This window comes from Rutilus rutilus, assembly GCF_951802725.1.
Source record: "Rutilus rutilus genome assembly, chromosome: 21".
NCBI classification, from domain to species: Eukaryota; Metazoa; Chordata; class Actinopteri; order Cypriniformes; family Leuciscidae; genus Rutilus; species Rutilus rutilus.
Window position 1 is genome coordinate 30,405,300 of NC_140226.1, and position 20,800 is coordinate 30,426,099.

A 20,800-nucleotide genomic window follows, 5' to 3' on the forward strand; every position below is an offset into this window, starting at 1 on the left:
AATACAAAATAAATTACAGAAAAAGAAAGAAAAGGGATAAAAAAAAAGAACAGAGAGGGTACATATCTATATATTGTTGAATAAGCATAAATAGATACTTGTCATATGGAAATGTTAAATGAAGAGCATATTGCAGTTGTTTTAATTGCTTTGTTATTTTTAGATTTTAAATATCAGTGTTATTATTAATTATTTGTTTAAACAAAGCCAGCATCCTTTGCTTCATAGTTTTCTATATCCATATCTAGTGTTTAGCGTAATTAAAAGAGGTGATAAACTCGATTATTTATTTATTTTTTGTTATATTTGCATTCTAGGAATCAATTTTAGTTGGTTTTGGTCGGACCTTTCTACTGTATTCTCGCAGCGCGTTCTTTTTGTCCAAACCGTCCACTGTAGTTGATGCGTCAGTGACGGCGTTCAAGATGGCGGCCACCTTGACGAGAGGTCTGTCGGGTATGAAATGTGCATATTAGAATGTCACAAATACATTGCTAAAGTGAAAACGAGTTTCTATGGACTCTTAAAGTTGTTGTGTATCGGAATACGGGACTAACGGTTTCTATGTCTGTTACAATGTGTGGAGAGACCGTTTGTACACTGGACTGATTTTTTAAAGCTTATTTTATATTATTCAACGTGAATGCTATATTTTTGGTTTCATTGTCGTTATATTATTGTGGTAGCATGTGAAGAATGTCATACTGCTTTAAAATCTTTAATTAGACAACACTAAACCCCCACCCTTACGAAAACTAACCATGTTTTTATTGTAGTAAAAGTAACAGTAATATAATGTTTTTTGGCGGATTGATTACAACTACAGTTTTACTACAAATACCATGGCTAAACTATGGTAAGTGTAGCAAAACCATGGTTAATTTGTGGTTACCGTGGTATAACTATAGTAACCACGTTTTTTTGGTTTTATTTGTAGTACATTTTTGTAGTAAAACGATTGTTAATTTGTGGTTTAACTATGTGTTTTTTTGGTTTAAGTGGTGGTCATTTTCATAAGGGGTATTTTTGCCAGTATTGATGTGTCTGTAATCTGTTAACTACAGTTGTTTCTCCTCTGATGATCAGGTTTGCTGAGACCCTTGTCAGTTTTAGGCAGAGACTGTCTCACCCCCGCTGTCAGACTCTCTCAGACCGCTCGCTTCTCAGCCGTAGTGCAGAGACATGTCTGTAGACCACCGCTTCGGCTTCACACTGCTCCCGTTCAACACACTGGCCTGCTGAGTCGGTAAGACATTACCTGATGAACTTACACATTTGTCAGTCTGTCTGTTGGCTGTCAATGTTTTTATCATTTATCAGCTGGAAAAACAAATCCTTCTAAAAGTGATTTCAACTGTCGTCGTCGTTATAGCTGTGTCCTATTCTCATAGAATAAAAATGATTATTAAAACTTTATTGTTAAAGTTATCATCCTTTGTCGTGAATGGGCCTTTAGAATGATTTCCCCCCAGAGGCCTGTTGCATGAAGCTAGTTGAACAAACTCTGAGTTTCAGGGTAAGTTTACAGTTGACAAAACCAACCTGGTTTAGATCAGGTTCAGCGGGCTCACGACGCTCAGTATAAACGTTCCTTGTCAACTCAGAGTTTGATCTAGAGTTTATGGGATAGTTCACCCTAAAGTGAAAATTACTCACCGTCATGTCATCCTAAACCCGTAAGACTTCCGTTCATCTTCAGAACACAAAAGAAGATATTTTTGATGAAATCTGAGAGCTTTCTGTCCCTCCATTGACAGCTACGCAACTACCACTTTCAAGCCCCAGAAAGGTAGTAAGGACATCATTAAAGTAATCCATGTGACTCAAAAAACACAATTTACCACTTTATTTACAAAATATGAATCTCCGACGTGGACAAGTGACTGTCCATATTGAATCGTTCACTGCACCGATTCGTTCTACAACTCTGTTCTGGGATACGCAACATTTGATTCTGCTTTTACTTCGTTAGGAACCATTTTTGTTGAAGCAAAAGACAAAACAAAATGAATTGGCAATATTGTTTAAAATGTAAGTTACTTAAAGTCAACATGAAATCAAAATGGACAATTCATATTTTTTAATGGAATATTGCAGTCCTTTATGCAGCTTGATGTTGCAGACTGGTATTTGTTATACTTTTATATTTATATAGCTCAAATAGTTTCATCATTTATTTTGAAACTATTCACCATTTATACTTCCAGTTATGTACCAATAGCATCAAATGAATCGGAGGTCTCTCATATTCTCATGAAATTGGCTTACTTGCGTTAAAAAACAAGGTGGATAAAACCAACTTCACACAAGCTTCAGAGATTTAGTGAAAGCTATTTTCCCCAAGGTTTGACTATATGTTCAACCAAAGCTTTATCTGCCTGTTTTGACTGAAGATCTGCTGTTTGTGTAATGATGAGGTTTTGTTTTCTGCAGCGTAACTCCCCTCATCCCTTCATTGATGCTCCAGCCAGTCAGGAACTTAACTTACTACAGTCTGAAGAAAGGCAAGAGGAAGTCTGTGAAGTCGGTGGTTCAGAGGTTTCTCAGGCTCCACTGTGGCCTGTGGGTGAGGAGAAAGGTAAAGCATGCTCACATATTGTTCAGAGCTCTCCTGTCACACAATTCTTTGGCATCGTGTTGGAAACCCGGGCTGTTATGTAAATGATCTAAACTGAAACTTGTTCTTTGTGTTAAATCATGCTGTTGTTTTTTTTTAGGCTGGATATAAGAAAAAGCTGTGGAAAAAGTCAGCAGCCCGGAAGAAGCGGCTGAGAGAACATGTGTTCTGTAATAAAACTCAAAGTAAATTGCTGGACAAAATGACAACATCCTTTTGGAAAAGAAGAAACTGGTACCTCAACGACCCGTACCAGAAGTACCATGATAGAGTGAACCTGAAGGTGTAAAACCCTCCTAACGTTATTCTTTTCAATCTTCAAGCCAATAAAGACATGTATGATACGTGTATCTGTATTTCTGTTGTGTTCTATTGATACGCGTGTATGAATTCACGGTTGAAAAATATTTGAGGATTCATCATGTGTAAATGCATCTAAATAAATTATTTCTATTGTGTAAATTTCCAAAATTATTTATTTGAAAAATGTGCATCCTGTATAATGGGTGGATACGTTTTTGTATATATATATATATATATATATATATATATATATATATATATATATATATATATATATTAGGGCTGTCAAAAGATTAATCGCATCCAAAATAAAAGTTTGTGTTTACATAATATATGTGTGTGTACTGTGTATAATTATTTTGTATATATCAATACACACACATGCATGTATATATTTAAGAAATATTTGCATACATATACTGTATATATTTATATATAATTTATATTATATATAAATATAATTTTTTTATATATATAAATTACACATTTTTCTTAAATATATACAAGCATGTGTGGGTATTGATATATACAAAATAATTATACACAGTACACACACATATATTATGTAAACACAAACTTTTATTTTGGATGCGATTAATCTTTTGACAGCCCTAATATATATATATATACAGACCCTTTCCAAAAAATTAGAATATCATGGAAAAGTTTATTTCCATAATTCCATTCAAAACGTTAAACTTCCATAGATTATAGATTCAGGGCCCACAACTTAAACGATTTCAAGTATTTAGTTGTTTATTTGTACATAATTTGGGCTTCCAGCTCATAAAACCCACGAAAACAGGATTTCAAAAAATTTGAATATTACATGAAATCACACAGTATTACACAGTAATACCATGGTCATTGAAGCAGGTTTTGGTTCTTTTGGCAGTGTGGGCAGGTGCAAATCCTGCTGGAAAATGAAGGAAGCATGAAGTGCTCTGAAAATGTCCTGGTAGACGGCTGCGTTGACTCTGGATTTAATAAAGCACAGTGGACCAAAGTCCTCTTTTCTGATGAGAGCAAATTTTGCATCTCATTTGGAAACCAAGGTCCCAGAGTCTGGAGGAAGAATGGAGAGGCACACAATCCAAGATGCTTGAAGTCCAGTGTGAAGTTTCCACAGTCCGTGTTGGTCATCGGCTGGTGTTGGTCCACTGTGCTGTCCACTCAACGCAGCCGTCTACCAGGACATGTTCAGAGCACTTCATGCTTCCTTCAGCAGACAAGCTTTATGGAGATGCTGACTTCATTTTCCAGCAGGATTTGCACCTGCCTGCCCACACTGCCAAAAGAACCAAAACCTGGTTCAGTGACCATGGTATTACTGTGTAATTACTGTGTGATTTCATGTAATATTCTAATTTTTTTAAATCCTGTTTTCGTGGGTTTTATGAGCTGGAAGCCCAAATTATGTACAAATAAACAACTAAATACTTGAAATCGTTTAAGTTGTGGGCCCTGAATCTATAATCTATGGAAGTTTAACGTTTTGAATGGAATTATGGAAATAAATAAACTTTTCCATGATATTCAAATTTTTTGGAAAGGGTCTGTATATATATATATATATCAATCATTTTTTTTTTCTTTTTTTTTAACTGGTCTGTTAGTTGATTAGCTGATAAAAATAAAAAAAAGAGATGGAAGGAAAAAAAATATTTCAATGCTTTTGCGTTCCCTCACAAACATTTTGCGTTCCCCTGAGAAACTTTGGGTTCACTTGCAAAGAACACAAGAGCAAATGCAAAGTTTGTCGGGGGAACGCAAAATGTTTGTGAGGGAACGCAAAAACATTGAAATATATTTTTTCCTCCTGTATCATATTTTTCCACTGCTACGTCCCTTTAGGGGCTCTGTAGAAACGTAATTAATAAGAATTAACATATTTTAACATTTTTATTTTTTGTGATTTAAATGGTTCTGTTGTCTTATGTGTCTGTTCAGTCAAAAAAATTTAGCTAGTGAACGAGTGGCTGATTTAGTTTCATTAGTCATATTTATATACGTAATCATATAGATTATATATTTAATGTTTTTGGATTCATATTTTATTTGTTATTATTTACACCGGATCAGGGAAGGAAACAAAAGTAAATCTTGTATTTTGCAGATTAAATAAGAACCAGGACACAGGGTTTCACATTCACCTTTTAATTTCTGAATGCTGATACATATTGAGGTTTTTAAAACAGAGATTTCACTCTTTTACATCACCTTCTGTCTTTTTCACTCAAGATTTATTCAATAAAGGACTTGAACAATGACATACAGTATATTCTGGCCTGCCAGACATGACAGCTGTGGAATATGGAGATGCTGCTGCTGCAAGCCGTTACATTTTGACTCCTACTCTGAAAAACCTGGCACGCTCAACTCAAAAATACATGATATTATTTCAGCTTCAAATGGGTTTTAACAGATAGCCAGGACTTCAATAGTCTTTAAAGGCACAGCCTCTACTTAAGTCCCTGAATTTAAAAACATATCTTCATTTGACACGATTAAGCACGCGTGTGTAATGTCTCAATTTCATATTAGAAATTGCAGATGCAGAGAGTAGTCGACGAGATTCATATTTAATTAACACCATATTGTTGACATAGTACGGAGCCCTGAAAGGGACATGGTTATGGAAATATATACGAGATGGGAGGAAAAAAAATGAATAGCGAACGCAAAGATTATCGGCAGAACGCGTGAAAGCATTGATATAATTCTTTTCTCCCATCTCATTTATATTTTCCAATAGGCCTACCATGTCCCTTTAAGGGCTCCATAATACAAAAATGGGTTTAAGTTCATACTTTATATTATCATATTATGTTCATATTATCATATTACGTTCACTTAAGACATAACCGACTATGTTTATGGCTATAAAACGACAATTTAACCATCATTTTGTGTGTATTTGTCCGTACAAGCGCGAAAGAGAACTCAATTCAGTCGTGAGATCTCTTTCGCATTGTCACGCGTTTGCTGATTTATCCATATGTCTGTTTTGCTCTTTATCCTAGACGTTTACATTTTTTAACGTTTTATGAGACATGCAGCAAATGTTTGCCAACTTATGTCCAGCCGGGTAGATCAGCACAATGTATGACTGGATCTCTTCACAAATCGTCCCTCCCTAACAACACTTTCGTCTCGTTTTCATTTGTTGATGAAAATGTCTCAGTTTTTGTCATTCAAAAGTGGTTTTTATTTAGGTATCGTCTCGGTTTCGTCAGTGAACAAAATGTCGTTGACAAAATTAAAGGGATAGTTCACCCAAAAAAGAAAATTATGTCATAATTTACTCAACCTCAAGTTGTTCCAAACCTGTACGAGTTTCTTTCTTCTGCTGAACACAAAATACATTTTGAAGAATATGGGTAACCAAACAGTTATTGGACCCCATTGACTTCCATAGTATAGTAAGTCAATGGGCCCCATCAACTGTTACAAACATTCTCTTCAAAATATCTTCATTTGTGTTCAGCAGAAAAAATAAATTCATACAGGTTTGGAACAACTTGAGGGAGAGTAAATGATGACAGAATAAAATTTTTTGGGTGAACTGTCCCTTTAACAATGCTTCATAAATAGCTATACTGTGTGTTTTCCTACTGAATGATAGAAGCCCAAAGTCAACAACTACACTGCTCTTCACATGGTATGAAATTTCAAAGTTTGTGCCTTTAATGACCTGAATATTTAAAGAAGCAACAGTCAGCTGTTTTAATCTGCTGTAAAAGGCCAAATATGGTTCAGAGCACTTTAAAATCATACCCATCTCATTGAGGAACAAATGCTGCATTTAAATCTTGCTGTAAAACCTGGAAACACAAAGCCAACAAAAAGAACGCCAACCAGATTATCACTACCCCAATGATTTTTTTTTTTTGTTTTTTTGTTTTTTTGCACTGTAGATAACTTCACAATTAAAATTGTGACAAAACGACAGACTGTTCCTGAGGCAGATTTTTTTTTTTTTTCAGTGAAGTTTGATATAACCATTTGAACAGCTACAAGATCTCAAATACATAAAACCTTGAATTTGATAAAGCATGTTTAAGAGATTAGGATTGTCATCATTTTCACAGTATAAAACGCCTTTCTAAACATATCATGTTCTAAGATCCAATGGTGTTTGCTATGCTTTTCTTTTAGAGTTGATTCACTGCTGCCCCCTCCGTGATACAGAGATTTACAGCTCTAAGTGACTCCAGTACACTCGACCGTGATCCGGAATGATACGACAAACTGTGAGTTTCTCTGTGATGCAAGCTATGCTAGTGTAATTGCACAGTGTTTCTAAACATTTAAACGTTTCTCCCACGTATGACTAAATTCCTAAATGCTACAAAAGTAAAACCACTACATGGAGTGAAGGACCCGCTTTGTGTTGTACCAAATCACCACTAACGCCTGCTCAACTCTGATAAGGTACTTTAATACTGAACACGCTCAGAAAGTGGAGGCCAAAAAATGTGAGACACATTCAAATTGTCATTGTTAATACATGCAACATCAAGCAACTGAAGAGGTTTAAGAAGCCAACTAAGAGAGAAACAAAGATTCAGTTTAAAGGCTTAAAAAATGCCATGTTTTGAAAGGTTTCTAAATGATAAAAAAAAACACTGTACATGCCTAATAATTAAAGTAATGACGTAAAACAAGAATGTACATAAATGACTATCAACTTAATTGCCTCTTTCGGTCTAGAAAAGCTTTTCTTTTGTGAGTGTATTTTTAACAAGATGGTTATTGAATTGAATATATATATATAGTTATAGCACAAAAAGTTTATGGCTGAACTTAACTATTGAAAGTTTAGCAGACCTGTCACATCGATTGCACTTTGTCCATCTATTTTAAATCATATATCATGTCAGGCATTGTAGTCAATACCTTGATTTGGTTCAATTACAAGCTAGTTTTAAAAAGTCCCTCTCGACAGAAGAACATGCATTTGTTTATAGGCTACATATATCATGAAACAAATGTTATGTTTGCCAAACACACCAACCATCTCAGTGCAGTGCATTTCTGCTAAGAACTCTTGTTCTAAGAAAGATTGGCTTGGAAACACTTTGCTACCCAGTAGTTGTTGAGTTGGGGCGGAAATGAGTGCAGCCCCCATAAAAATAAAGTATGCTCATAAACAATAAGTAATTATGATTGGGTGACTCCAGACATAAGACCAGTGGGACATGCATGTATGTGTTTGTTTCTCCCAAAATCATACCAAAAGAAATCAAACAAATAATCTACACTCAAACATTTCATAAATATGTACAAAACAAGTTCAATAACCCTAAAAGAGTCTCAGAGCAGCAGTATGTACACAGGTGTGTTGCCTAAATGGATGAGTGTCAAAGATCAGAAGCGAAAGGTTGCACATCGCTTTGGTTACCTCATTACAGAGCAAGGCTGCTTTTCAATATTTGAACATTTTGGCTGCATTCCCTTTTCCCTTCCTCTGCCTTCTCCTGTTGCGTCTCCTCGTGTTGCAGGTTAGACAGCTAAAGCGCTCTCGGAGCATTTGCACAGTCACATGGCTTCAGGGTCTGAAGAAAGGGCGTTCTTTGATCTGGATCGGGTGAAAGGTCTTAGGGATCTAGGAGGAGGCTGAGAGAGAGAAGAGATCTGTGAGAATATGTCAAGCGAACTGAGTCATTCAGAGAGCAATGCACACTTCATGTTTGCCGTTCACAAAATAAACATGATCACAAGATCAGGTCAACACGAGTGAGGACATCTGTGACGCGTCAATCCAAGGAAAGACAAACACCTGTCCTACATCTTTTGGGCACGCATGACTGAACATGCTTTGTGTGCAAAGGTTTTTAGTCAGGAGTTAGACTGGTCCACCAGCTTTGGTTCATAAAAGCACAAAATGATTGGTACACACATTTTGGCACTATTTAGTAAGTGTACACAGTGCTTGATGCTGGCATTCTCTTGTGCACCGGCTGGGATATGCAAATCAGCATCATAAAAAAGAACTTCCGATAGGGTAGATCGACTCTGCTTGCTTTCATGTGATTTGTCGAGATGAGAGATATATAACTCATGCAGTGCCCCTGGGTAGTGATGATGGGAGAAGCGAAGCTTTTCGAAACTTGCTTCACAAAATGATTAACCGTTTCGAAGCGCTCGAAACGCCACATGCTGACGATCCCTGCTGATCAGAACAGTGGAAATGCAGCAAAAACTCAGGCCAAACATGCATAAAAACGCCTTTTACAAACCAATTGCAAATGCTTTATTGAAGGTGTAATCAATTAAATGCTATTAATAAATAATCTAATACCATTAAATATCTTTGTAATATGTGATATTTCATTAAATTGTAGCATCTGTTTTGTTCATTTTATGAAGGGCTTGGTTCATCAGACCGATAAGAGACTTTTAAAGTCCCCCTGTAGTCAATCATTTTAACCCCTAAAACTCATCTTTGATCACCAAAATAGCATATTTAAAAAATAGATAAAAAAAGTGTCATGCCTTAAAATAGCTTGAATGTAACTCTACACTCTTGCCTTTTTTAGTATACACGGTTCTATGAATATGCAAATTAGCCCCGCCTCCACTCACTCTCACCAGCTCAGAGATCCACTCGTTGATCTGATTGGTTACAAGGTCGTTTGTGACGTCAGAAACACCAGCGATTTCAAACTGTGTTTTTGAGACTGTCTTTGGTTCACTGCAGTTTTAAGGAGAAAATACTCAGCATTGGTGTGGACTTATGAATTTGCACATGCTTTGACTTAAAGCATATTAGCATTACACCACATAGACATATAAACAACATTAAAAGCCTGATTTTCATCACAGGGGGAGTTTAAATACAACTTATTATTTTCATTAAATTTGTCAACATGTATCATATTGATCCGAGATCAGGTAAAAAATCATATATTGACACTGGTTTATGGGTTCAGCGGCAAACCATATACATTTCTAATAATTTCGAAACTGTTATGACGTTTAACGAAGCCTCGTTTACTGAAATCACATGACCTTAGCAGTTTGATACGCGCTCCGATTCACTGGTTCGAAACAAATGATTCGCAAAGGTTTGGAAGCTTCATGAAAAGCGTGTTTTAAAGCGTCTATCACTACCCCTGGGCAGTGTGATGTCATCACTAATCACCCAGACACAGGAAGCTATGACTCGGAGTGGAAAAGTACCGGCAACATGTGAGAAGTGGTGGTATGCAAGAAAAAGTGAAGGTACGCTAAAGATTAAAAGATAGAAGTGTACGCGTGCACCAAAAACAAAACAAACAAAAAATGCATCCATCTTTGGAAGCCTATATCTGCCTCACACCGTGTCTACACCGAACGCAAAGAACGTAATGCGACAAAATCAACTAAAATCTATTATAATCAGTGCCTGGCGTTACATGTCGAGACACCAGCAGCAAGCTGATACTCCGATCTATTTCTGACATACTCCACATGCTTGCACTACTTCCGACTACAGGACAAATGGATTTGGATCTTTGGCATGTTCAGTGTAGACAGCCTCAAGCTGCGATGCCATGCGACAATGGATCTGCCTGGTGTAGACATGGTGTCAGAGTTAAAAAGGTCATTGTGAAGTTTAAAACAAACAAAGTCACGTTGTGAGTTATAAAGTTCAGAAAAGTGTGATTACGAGATTACAAAATTTTTTAGTTATTAGACATTCACAATTACAAGGAAAAATTCTTCAATTAAAGTATTCTCATTCTCGAAATTACAAGAAGGTTGCAACTGTGAAACAAAATCGCAATTACAAGAAATAGTCACAATTACAATAAATAAAGTCCCAGATGTGGGATATAAAATTGCAATTACAAGAAATAGTCTGGGATACAAGTCAAAATTACAAGAATTAAAGTCAAAATTATGTTAAAAAAAAGTCACCATAGTAGGAAAGTCACAGTAACAGGAAATAAATCCACAAATACAAGAATTAAGTCGTAATTGCGAGATATAAAATCATACGGTCACAACTACAGGAAATAGTCACAACTGTCAGGTTTTAAGTCCTTTAAGGGCTTCTACACACTTTATTATTGTAGTAGTGTGTGTATGTTTACGCACACTACAATATTGTTTAGATGCCACTCTTGTCCTTCCACACATGTAAAAGGCAGCAGCATGATCTTAACTATACTGATATTAATCACAGTATGACATTATGGTGCTCTTACAGTCATTATCACAGGACGTCCACTCTTAGAGTAGCAACAGTGAACGGATGAACATCAAGGATTTTAGAGATGCCTTTGTAACTCTTCCAATGTAAGTCAACAGTTCTTAATCGTATGTGTACTGAGAAGTCATTTGTTCAAGGCGTGGATCGGTTGACTCTTGCTGGTGGTGAACACAGCAGCGTTGGTTAGTGATTGAGCAGGTTAGACACAACACAGCTAGCAGCCATGTCTTTTCCTCATGACTCACTGCAAACGAATGCTAACCGTGACCTGAGTTAAGAGTGTTAAGGTGATGATACACAGGGCAACTGTTTGAGAAATGATGCCGTCAACGGGCAACCAGATGAGACACAGGGCCCACGACCGATCTAAATTATCCAGATAGAAATGTCCCAAGCAACAATCGCTCGGCAAGATTGCATTGCTCAAAAAGTTGCCCTGTGTATCATCACCTTTAGACTCACTCAAAGACTCTTGCTGGTGAACAGCAGGCTTGGTGAGTGATTGAGAAGGTTAGTCACAAGTCCGAAAGCAGGGGTACCTCAGGGGCACGCCTCTTAAATCTGAACTGGAGTGAAGCAGATGAGGCAAACTCCTCCTTCTCCTGGGGCTCCTCTGAGGATTCAGGTGGGGGTGCGGATTTATCCTCGAAGGACTCAGGGGGGGAAAGCTGTGGAGTCGTGGGATCAGGTTGAGGTAAAGCGGGCTGCGATTGGGTCGGGGTGGGTGTGGGAGTCAGCGGGCCAGGAGGCTCCACGTTCAACATCTCATATTCGGTCAAGTCAAAATCATGGCCTGTACCATGACAATCAAAACAAAGACTGTGACACCACTGCATTTAAACTCTGAATATATATGTTAATGGGGTGTCAAAGTGTTTTTAAATCCATTATACATTTCAATATGGAAGACTCGAAAATCGTGTAAAGCTGAATGACAATCTGCTGAGTCACCATAGTTAGTTTTGGCACTGTGTGCAGTTGACAATATACTTGCGAAAGCCATTTCTATACATTGTGCTCTTCCTGAAATAAGAATCTCCAATCTATAACTGGAATGGGAAACTGGTTTATCACTAGCTAATCACTTTCTGTACTTGGAGAACTGATGAATAAAATGAAATCTAGACACTCGTATTAAATAACACTAAAGGCACGTTCACACAGAGCACGATAACTATAACAATAATTATATTAGTAACATACCATTCAGACGATAACATTCTGTTTGTTATAAGAGTGCACTGTAATGATGTCATGTCAAGCCTTTTATAGCCAGCTGGATTCCGATTGGCTGTCAATGTTTATATCGTTCATCAGCAGGAAAAAAACGTTCTAAAAAGTCATTCCCATGATGTTTTTTTTTATCTCTGTCATTATCGTTAGGGGTCATTAACAAAGGATGTGTTTTTGTGTTTAAAAACGTGAGACTGGAATGGAAAAAACGTAAAGTCAAGAGACGCGTTTTTTTTAAAAATGTTGAACTTTTTGCGTGAGCCACTGAAAAAGATGCAAGTGCAATGGTAATAAATGCTTGTCTATAGTGCATGTTTACATAGAAAAACAATGGAAAAACAGTGGAATGAAAAAACACACGGCCCCTTATAGTTGTGACTACGGTATTCTCATAGAAATAAAATGATTATTAAAACAGTAAAGTTATCGTCCTTGTTGTGAACAGGCCGTAAGTCGTGTCATTTGGTTATGGGCTGATGAAGGTTTGGCAGAGAGATACAGTATGGTGGAATGGATAAATATATGTAACAATGTATATTTTCATTGAAAAAGGAGATCTTTAGCAGAATGTCCTGGCAGCTCTTTTGTATTCAGCTCAAGTGAATGAAAAAAAGCACAGTCAAGTCTTCTTGAAGAAATGGTTTTGAATGAGAAACAGGCAGAAATCAAACATTTTCTTTGCTGAGATTTTCAACTTAGCTCTCAGATCACATGAGAAAACATGTGGTTTAACATCAATGACGCCACAATTTGCCTCCGATTTGTCATTTGCTGAACATGTGCATAGATGAGATTTAAGAGCTACAGTGGAAGTGAAGATTTCAGTCTGTTCCTCACACAAAGCCATCGAATGACTACACAACACCTGGAATGTGGCAGACAAGTTGTATAGGTACATTTCTGGTCCTTTTTTATATATCTGGAGCAAAGACTGACCTTAATCATGCACTTTAATTGTATGAAAAAGAGCAGGAATATTCTGTCAAGTATCTCTTTTTGGGTCTGAAACAACATGACGTTGAATAATGATTTTTGGGTGAACTATCCCTTTAAGAGCTTTTTTTTTTTTTTTTTACGATCCTTTCACTGAATCACAGTAATGTGTCATAGAAGTAAATGAAGATTAGAGAACAATAAACAATTTTCGATTTCAAACATTTACCCAGGACACTGGCAGCGCCACAACACTCGGGTTAAGGATTAATTACATGTAAGGGATGATTGAGAGAAGCAGCTAGACCAAACAGGATTAGCAGAAATCTGATTGGCTACAGGATCTTCTTCAAAGGGTTAAGAGGAATACAGCACTGATCACTTGGCTCGGCATTGCTTACCCTTGGTGTAACCGGCCTCTGATTTGCTGCGCATCATGGTGCGTGTCCTGTGCTGCGTGTCTGCAGGTTGAGTGGTTACAGAACTCGCATTCTTAGCCTGGCCTTCTGCCTGGAAAGATGACAGGTCCTGCATGCTGAAACTGCGGAGTCGCTCGGAGAGAACGCCCTGACCCTGGATCGAGAACACGGAGAGTCAGATGGAACTCCTTAAGAACGTCTAAATACTGTCATGCTGTGAACTAGACTGTCATCAACAATCTGTTTTGTTTGTAGAAAAGGAGCATGATGATGTTGAAGTATTTAAGTTTTGTTTATCTAGCTTGTTTAAATTACGATAAGGTATAAATATAGTAAATATTCACTTCAAAAGAAATGTATATTATGTAAAATTAAACTAACACCCAGTTGATGTATACGTTAAAATGTATTGTCTGATGAAGAGCCACTAGGCTCGAAACGTCACCTGTGGTGAGAACATGAAATATATATATATATTTTTTTTGTGTGCCAACTTTTCCTTCCTTTTTAAAAAAAAAATTTTGGTTGAACACCCTCATTGAGCTTTTTTGCCCGTTAGATGTGCACACTTTGTGTTGAATCTTTATAGGTTAAAATGTACCCAAGAGTGATGATACTTTTAAGCAATAAATACCATGTTCTCTGGCCTTAGAACTATTGGGTAAACTATTATGTAACATAACGTGACCTGTCCCACCTAAATGGTCTCGACCCTCTCGATTGTATCGAACTGTATTAAACCCAAAAACCAGTGTTTGACATCTTTTAAACTGATATTCAATTCATTATAGATGTGAAACTCACATGAAGAAATAAAAAATGGAACATTCAATAAAATTGTGACATCTAATAAATAACATCATTTGGACAGGCTTTTACAAGAATTGTAGTGTTGACTGCATTTGTCATGATCAACTTATTCAACCCTGCTACCAGCGTTAAAAATAAACATTTTTATTAGATTTTTATTCAAAAATATATATTTTTTATCAATATCTACAGTATTATCTGAAAGCCATTTTGTCTCAAAGAAGCTAGCCTATAAGTCATAGCTTTATTTAGGCTAAATTTGCAACCAATTTTAACTTTGTTATAAATTATAAATATAACTTTATTTTACAGTGTCATTGTTACATGCAGTTACTATAGTTATAACTATAAATTATGCATAATTACTAAACCAAACCAAACTAAACCCTAATCCTAACCCTATAGTAACTACATGTAGTTACTTAATATTACTCAGTACTTAAATGTATAATTACAGTGTAATTCCTTCAAATAAAGTGTAACCTAAATTTGATTTATTTGTTTGTTTATTTTTTATGTACGCATTCATGTTTATTTACTGTTTATTACTAGACAATAATGAAACCACACAAACCTATGTTCAGAATTTGGAACTCGTGACATCAAACTTCAAGAGCTTGAAGCCTTTGTACTCTTTTCATGGAAGTGCCATTTCCTTTAACAACAAGATAAGAGTATTAGATTACCTTGCTGGCAGCCATTACTGCAGCTGTTGCTGCCACATTCAGGCCTCTCCTTCCAAAATGCACCAGGGTGTCATAGCTTTTATCTTTTGCTTGGCAAAGGTATTCATCGATGTCCTGAGAAAGAGACATAAAGAATATTTCACATCTGACAGTGTGCAACTGATCCGTTTCATTCAGATCAGCATCATGTTTAACTTTCGATGAGCAAAAGAACAGTTTTCACTTTATCTTTGTTATTAGTGTTTGTCAAATTTATTTGGACTTAAGTTTGTCCTTCTGACGAATTTCCTGCCTCAAGAGAAGAGGAAAGACTGTGGAAAATCACAGTACCATTTCCGTACCACTGCTCATCCTCAGTCAACCAGGTTACAGGAAAAAGAGTCAAATGTGCACATCCTCCTCGACTCTAACAATTCACTTTCTTAGCATTAAAACAGAAAGATTCTCCACAGCTGTTAAGGATGATGCTTGTTAGTTTGTTTAACATTTAGAATAGAAATGCTTTAAAAAGTGATTTTTGTATTAAAAATGTAATGTATTAGTGAAAGCTCTATTGATATTTTTTCAGCCTAGACAGGGTAAAAATAAATAGATCATCACAAAAAAAAAATACATTACCTTCTCCTTAGAGGACAGTGTAGGGTGGACAAATTTTCTATACAGCACACTGGATCCCTTTGTGTACGGGGAAAGTAACCACACGACAAAGGCAATTTTGAGCTCATAGTAGAATGGGAGCCTTCAAAACACAATAAAAGACAATAAAATACAATCATACGTTCATGTGTCATGGTGTTTAACGTCCACATCAAACCGCCATTTGCATCAGCAGAAATAAAAATATGAGTAAGTCTTAACAATAGGAAATGATCAAAGCAATGATGCATGTCCTTACCAGCACAGAAAGATGTCAGTAATCACTTCAACTGTAGTAAAAAGTGCAAATATTATCCAGTACATCATCCATTTCACCTGTTTGAAATAAAGCAGTTTAGGAATCAGCAGGCAAAAAAAAAAAAAAAAAAAAAAAAAAATTAAGGTTAATAATAAGCTCAACTGATGGAAACATATCTGAGCTGTACTTACATATTCTCTCACATCTTTTGATTTAACAGCTTTATATGAGGAGTATGCCGGGTAAAGGGTACCAAATATGAGCCTGTGAAAAATGCAACAAACATGCTTAAGATAAACAGAGACAAGTGGAAAACAGACAGAAAAGGACATGGGTATTTTTCACTAATCAGGCAAGACATCATATTTGTACGGGACAAGTTGTCATTTGTCACATTAGGTCTTATGTCTGTTTGAGTTGGACTTTTAGGGTAGGTTTACTCAACAACTGTGCTAAAAACGGAAACGTTTTTCCCTTACAGATGACAACACTGTCAAAACGATCCCCGTTCACATGGATCCGCGTAAACAATTAAAAACGCTGTATTATACTGTCAGGCCAGTAGATGGCGATGTCACTTTGTAAAGAAAAACTACGCGCCTATAGACTGAACCTATGGACTGACGACTGAACATGTAAAACGCATGCGCATGAAGTCACAGTTTTCACAAATTTACATTTTTGTAGTTTACATGGAGACACGGTGTCGGTTTCAAAAACTCGCACTTTGAAACCGTTTTCAAAAGTCTGTGTTTTTAGGCCCCCAAAATGCTGTTGTCTGATAAACGAACAGCCAAAGTGCATAAAAAGTTTTTTCATTTTTAGTTGAAAACTGTGTTGAAACCCCTAAGATCATTGTTTTCTGTTTCCTTTGTTTGAATTAGTTATTATGGTTCTTCATTGTTTGATTAATCCTCCTCACCTGTTTCTTGTTTCCTCCCCTTGTTAACCTTGATATCCACCTTATTCCTACACCCAATGACGCTTTGCGCGAATTATGGGTGTAACTTCCGTTAAGCTGTAAACAATCAGTGAAACGCTCGCTCTATGATCGCAATATGTTAAAAAAGTGTCACAATGAGATGACATTAATCTACTCCCCTTCATCCAACGAACATTAATTTAAAATTGTAAAAGCATCAACAAGGTACTTTCAACAGATCAAATAACCCCAAAAGTGCGAGTATTTGGTTAAATATCACTGTATATCTGTATTATGTAGGCTAACTTATGTTGCCTTAAAAGAGCTCTTGCCATAGATATTCTTGTTGTTATAACATATCACGTTAAAATACCAAGTATAACGTTATACTCATGATGGAAAATTGAAAACTGACAGCTCATCCAGTCAAACTGACGGATCAGCTTTATTTGTAGGGCAACCTTATGATTTGAAATGATTTGTTTCAGCCTTTTTGAATGGAAGTTCCCCAAACCGGAAGTGCCACCCATTATTCAAAACGCATTAAGGTCGTCAGGAAAAAGGTGGATAGCTTGTTTTCAGTCATTCTTTGTTCCGTTCTCATCTATGTTTGATGGTCGTTCCATTCATATTTTGAGATTTCTGATAAGTATTTTGTTATTTTGAGTTTGTTATTGAATAAAGCCTGCTGTGCATAGATCCTGCTATTTTTCTATACATTTTAAAATGTATATAGTAGCCTATGTATAATAGTATCTTTTCTATCCTGTTTTATCAATTGTTTCAAAATATTTTTTTTTGCTCAAAGCCATTAAATATCTTATTTACAATTTAAGTTGTTTTTTCACATTTTTCATTTTTTTTATATATATATTTTATTGTAGATTAAAATGTCAAAAATTAAAAAAAATTGCTTTATTGTCAATAAGCATTACCCCATAGTGTATGTGCTTTAAATTAAGTGCAACTTTAAATAGGGTTAGGATTAGGATTTGGTTTGGTTTAGGGTTAGTTTCATGTAATTATGCATAATTGTTAGTTATTACTATAGTATTTGCATGTAACATATGTAGCAATGACACTGTAAAATAAAGTGTTACCCAACTATCCCCACAGTCTCCCCTAGCAGAAAATTCGTCAAAATGACATCATTGCTTGTATTACCTCATTTGCGCATGTACTAAGATCTCTTCAGAAATAACATGGTTTTACATTTATGTAGGGTTTATTTGTAAGAGAATTTAAAGACGATTGCATGATTTTCAATATTAAAAATTACATAACAATAGACCAAGTCCATCTAGGTCCACTTCCCTGAAAGGAAACCGCTCCACTCCCTTTCCATTATTGATATTTGAGATAACCTCCCTTTGGTAGGCCTGGAGTCTCCTTTAATCAGCCAAGAATACATTTCTTTCAATTCTTGCCCATTGCAGCGCCATTGTAAGCGCGTAAACAGGCGACAGATCTGTTCGACCCCGTTTATATTCCAGGTTTACATTCTGCAAGCTTGATAAAAATAGACTTGACAAGTAAATGCTCGTCAAGGGCGCAAAGAAAACATCAGAAGCCAATGGGACGGAACGAATAGCATTTGCACTGCTGTATAGGTTAAATGGGTTTTTGGAAAGTGCTAGATAGCCAAAAGAAGTGCCCTGCACCTGTGTTTAAGCATTTGAGTTTAGCAATATCCCAGTGTCCTCTCTTTCTCCCAACCAACCAGGCCAGCAACAGCTGCGCCTCTGACCCGATCAAATGACCGACCCACAACCCGAATCCAGAGTCACTCCTGTCCTGACCCACAAAACAAAACATTCCCGACTAAATAGTGTAGACTATCTAGGGCACAAACACAGGTTTGTTGCATTTGTCGTCTATTTTTAGACTCTTCACACAGCTAGTTTACTACACAAGTGTTGGCATATGTGCAGAGTCATCGGATATTGTGATCTAAAATTAATTGAACAGCTATTTAGAGATAGCACACACAGCAAGAGGGTTGACTGAAGCGCGATAACAAAGATATTTATGTGGAATAAATGGAAACGCGCACTTCAAATGTGAAGTCAATAATAGCGATGATTAAAAATAAAATAAATGGTGAAAAACCCACACATTAGTGGCCACCAGCTGGTTGACCATCCCATTGTCTTCCCATTATACTGACACATCAAAGACCTGCTCGATTCCAAACAACAGATTCAACATTCATTTTTGCATTTTCACTGAATTATGCAATCGAATCAAGTGTTGAACACAATGTATTGCTTCAATAGCTGAGCTGAAACTGTTTTTATATCCTGCATAATTCACCGTGTCACTGGTGTCAGATTCTCATTTAGGAGAATCATCCATTTCCCTTAGCTTGCAAGTGTACAGTAGGCTAGTTAGCCTTTCGTAATAACCTATACCAACATGTAAACAAAATAATCAAAATACTAATAATAAGGACGAATCTGGCCTGATACATAAACATGTGATTCAGTTCTGCCTAGAATTAAGAGGTGCTCTAGAAACCCTTGCATTATCGCATCAAAAAATCTGAAAAACAACATATTTATATGAGGATTAAGCATTCTCACGCATCCCAGTGAAAATGCTGTAAAAGAGCAGAATGAAGACTTACACCACAAGCCTAGAAATAATCCAGGAGACCATTGCGCTGCGAAGCGGCGTGCTGTCAGCAGGGAGGAGTTTCCTTCAGACTGATGTCGGCATTGAGCGCTTGACAGACAGACGCGACAGCGCATGCGCACTGATCTCAACATGTGGCTTCTAGATAATGGGCAAAAATAACAACAACTTATATGACCCAAAATAGGTATATATTAAGTAACATTAGTGAAAAAGGTTATTATAATTATGCTTTTATATGTATAATATATATAGCCTATATATGTATAATGTATATAGGCTATATTAGTGCTGTCAATCGATTAAAACAATAATTAATCGTAATTTTTCTGTAAATAATCGCATCTAAAATTAAAGTTTTAATATATTTTTTTAAATAATTTCACATTTAATCTCCAAATTAAAATAAACAACAAAGACAGTAACCTATATTTTAAATATTTGTTAATGGCATCTTTTTATGAAAGAAGGCATCACCAATACCAATACTGCTGCTGATGTCTTTATGAAATTGATGTTTCTCTCAATTTTAGCAATTAATAATTATAGCCATTCAGCTGTATAATTGAGTAGGCTATACAGTATAATTGAATATACAGTATAATTGAAAGTTATACATTTTAACATTTATTAGGCGAACTTAAATAAACAATCTTCACATAAACCCATTATAATAAATTTAGCTGTGCCTGCGGCTTCAATATATCAGGGCTCATTTTTTCTTCTATTGGCCCAGTCAGACCAGTTCAGATTTTTACTTGCCCTGTCAAAATGCACAAAAAGTGATTGTTTTCGTTGTTTTGACCCATTTAATCTTGTATACAGTGTTTTAAGATTTTCAGGTAGGATATATACTGAAATTGAATGAAGTTATCAAACACTTCACAGTCTTCACTGCATAAATTATAAATTAAATCCTTATTAAAGAAACAAAAGTTATTCAGTCTTTCTCTTAAACACTTTGATTATCATTAATGACAGCGGCGGGTTTATTAGGCTGCTGTCATAAGACCTGTCGCACATGACGCAGATCTGACTAAACTGGCATTTTGGCATTCAAGCACTGAGTCGTGTGTGTCTCACACACAGACAGGAGATCCACAGTATCGCACCGCCTTCTCTTTTGTGTCTTTTCATGCTTGAATGGT

General features: G+C 36.2%; 2 protein-coding genes across 4 annotated transcripts; one reads left to right on the forward strand and one right to left on the reverse strand.

Annotated features, from left to right (window-relative positions):
- Positions 1–322: 322 nt before the first annotated feature.
- Positions 323–2,965, forward strand: mrpl35 (mitochondrial ribosomal protein L35). Of its 2 annotated transcripts, none has more exons than XM_084393832.1 (4): positions 323–456; positions 1,087–1,246; positions 2,434–2,578; positions 2,718–2,965. In XM_084393832.1, the coding sequence occupies exons 1-4, from the start codon at positions 426–428 to the stop codon at positions 2,904–2,906; spliced, it is 525 nt and encodes a 174-aa protein (XP_084249958.1). In that variant the 5' UTR covers positions 323–425; the 3' UTR covers positions 2,907–2,965. The 2 variants fall into 2 exon arrangements, with proteins under 2 accessions (XP_084249958.1, XP_084249959.1); XM_084393833.1 differs by having other exon boundaries at positions 369–447.
- Positions 2,966–6,825: 3,860 nt separating this feature from the next.
- Positions 6,826–19,740, reverse strand: reep1 (receptor accessory protein 1). Of its 2 annotated transcripts, XM_084393827.1 has the most exons (8): positions 19,645–19,740; positions 16,288–16,360; positions 16,097–16,173; positions 15,820–15,940; positions 15,202–15,315; positions 13,688–13,859; positions 11,660–11,913; positions 6,826–8,539 (listed from the first exon to the last, which is right to left on the reverse strand). In XM_084393827.1, the coding sequence occupies exons 1-8, from the start codon at positions 19,674–19,676 to the stop codon at positions 8,462–8,464; spliced, it is 921 nt and encodes a 306-aa protein (XP_084249953.1). In that variant the 5' UTR covers positions 19,677–19,740; the 3' UTR covers positions 6,826–8,461. The 2 variants fall into 2 exon arrangements, with proteins under 2 accessions (XP_084249953.1, XP_084249954.1); XM_084393828.1 differs by lacking the exon at positions 11,660–11,913 and having other exon boundaries at positions 6,829–8,539.
- Between the last annotated feature and the right edge of the window lie 1,060 nt (positions 19,741–20,800).

Bases quoted from the DNA above. Each gene is read 5' to 3' on its own strand.
- mrpl35 (XM_084393832.1), top strand. From the start codon at position 426: ATGGCGGCCACCTTGACGAGAGGTCTGTCGG. The intron at 457-1,086 runs GTATGAAATGTG...TCTGATGATCAG, and splicing joins CTTGACGAGAGGTCTGTCGG to GTTTGCTGAGACCCTTGTCA. The intron at 2,579-2,717 runs GTAAAGCATGCT...GTTTTTTTTTAG, and splicing joins GCCTGTGGGTGAGGAGAAAG to GCTGGATATAAGAAAAAGCT.
- reep1 (XM_084393827.1), bottom strand. From the start codon at position 19,676: ATGGTCTCCTGGATTATTTCTAGGCTTGTGGT. The intron at 16,361-19,644 runs GTAAGTCTTCAT...CATTTTTCACAG, and splicing joins ATTATTTCTAGGCTTGTGGT to GCTCATATTTGGTACCCTTT. The intron at 13,860-15,201 runs GTAATCTAATAC...TTCTCGATCCAG, and splicing joins CAGTAATGGCTGCCAGCAAG to GGTCAGGGCGTTCTCTCCGA.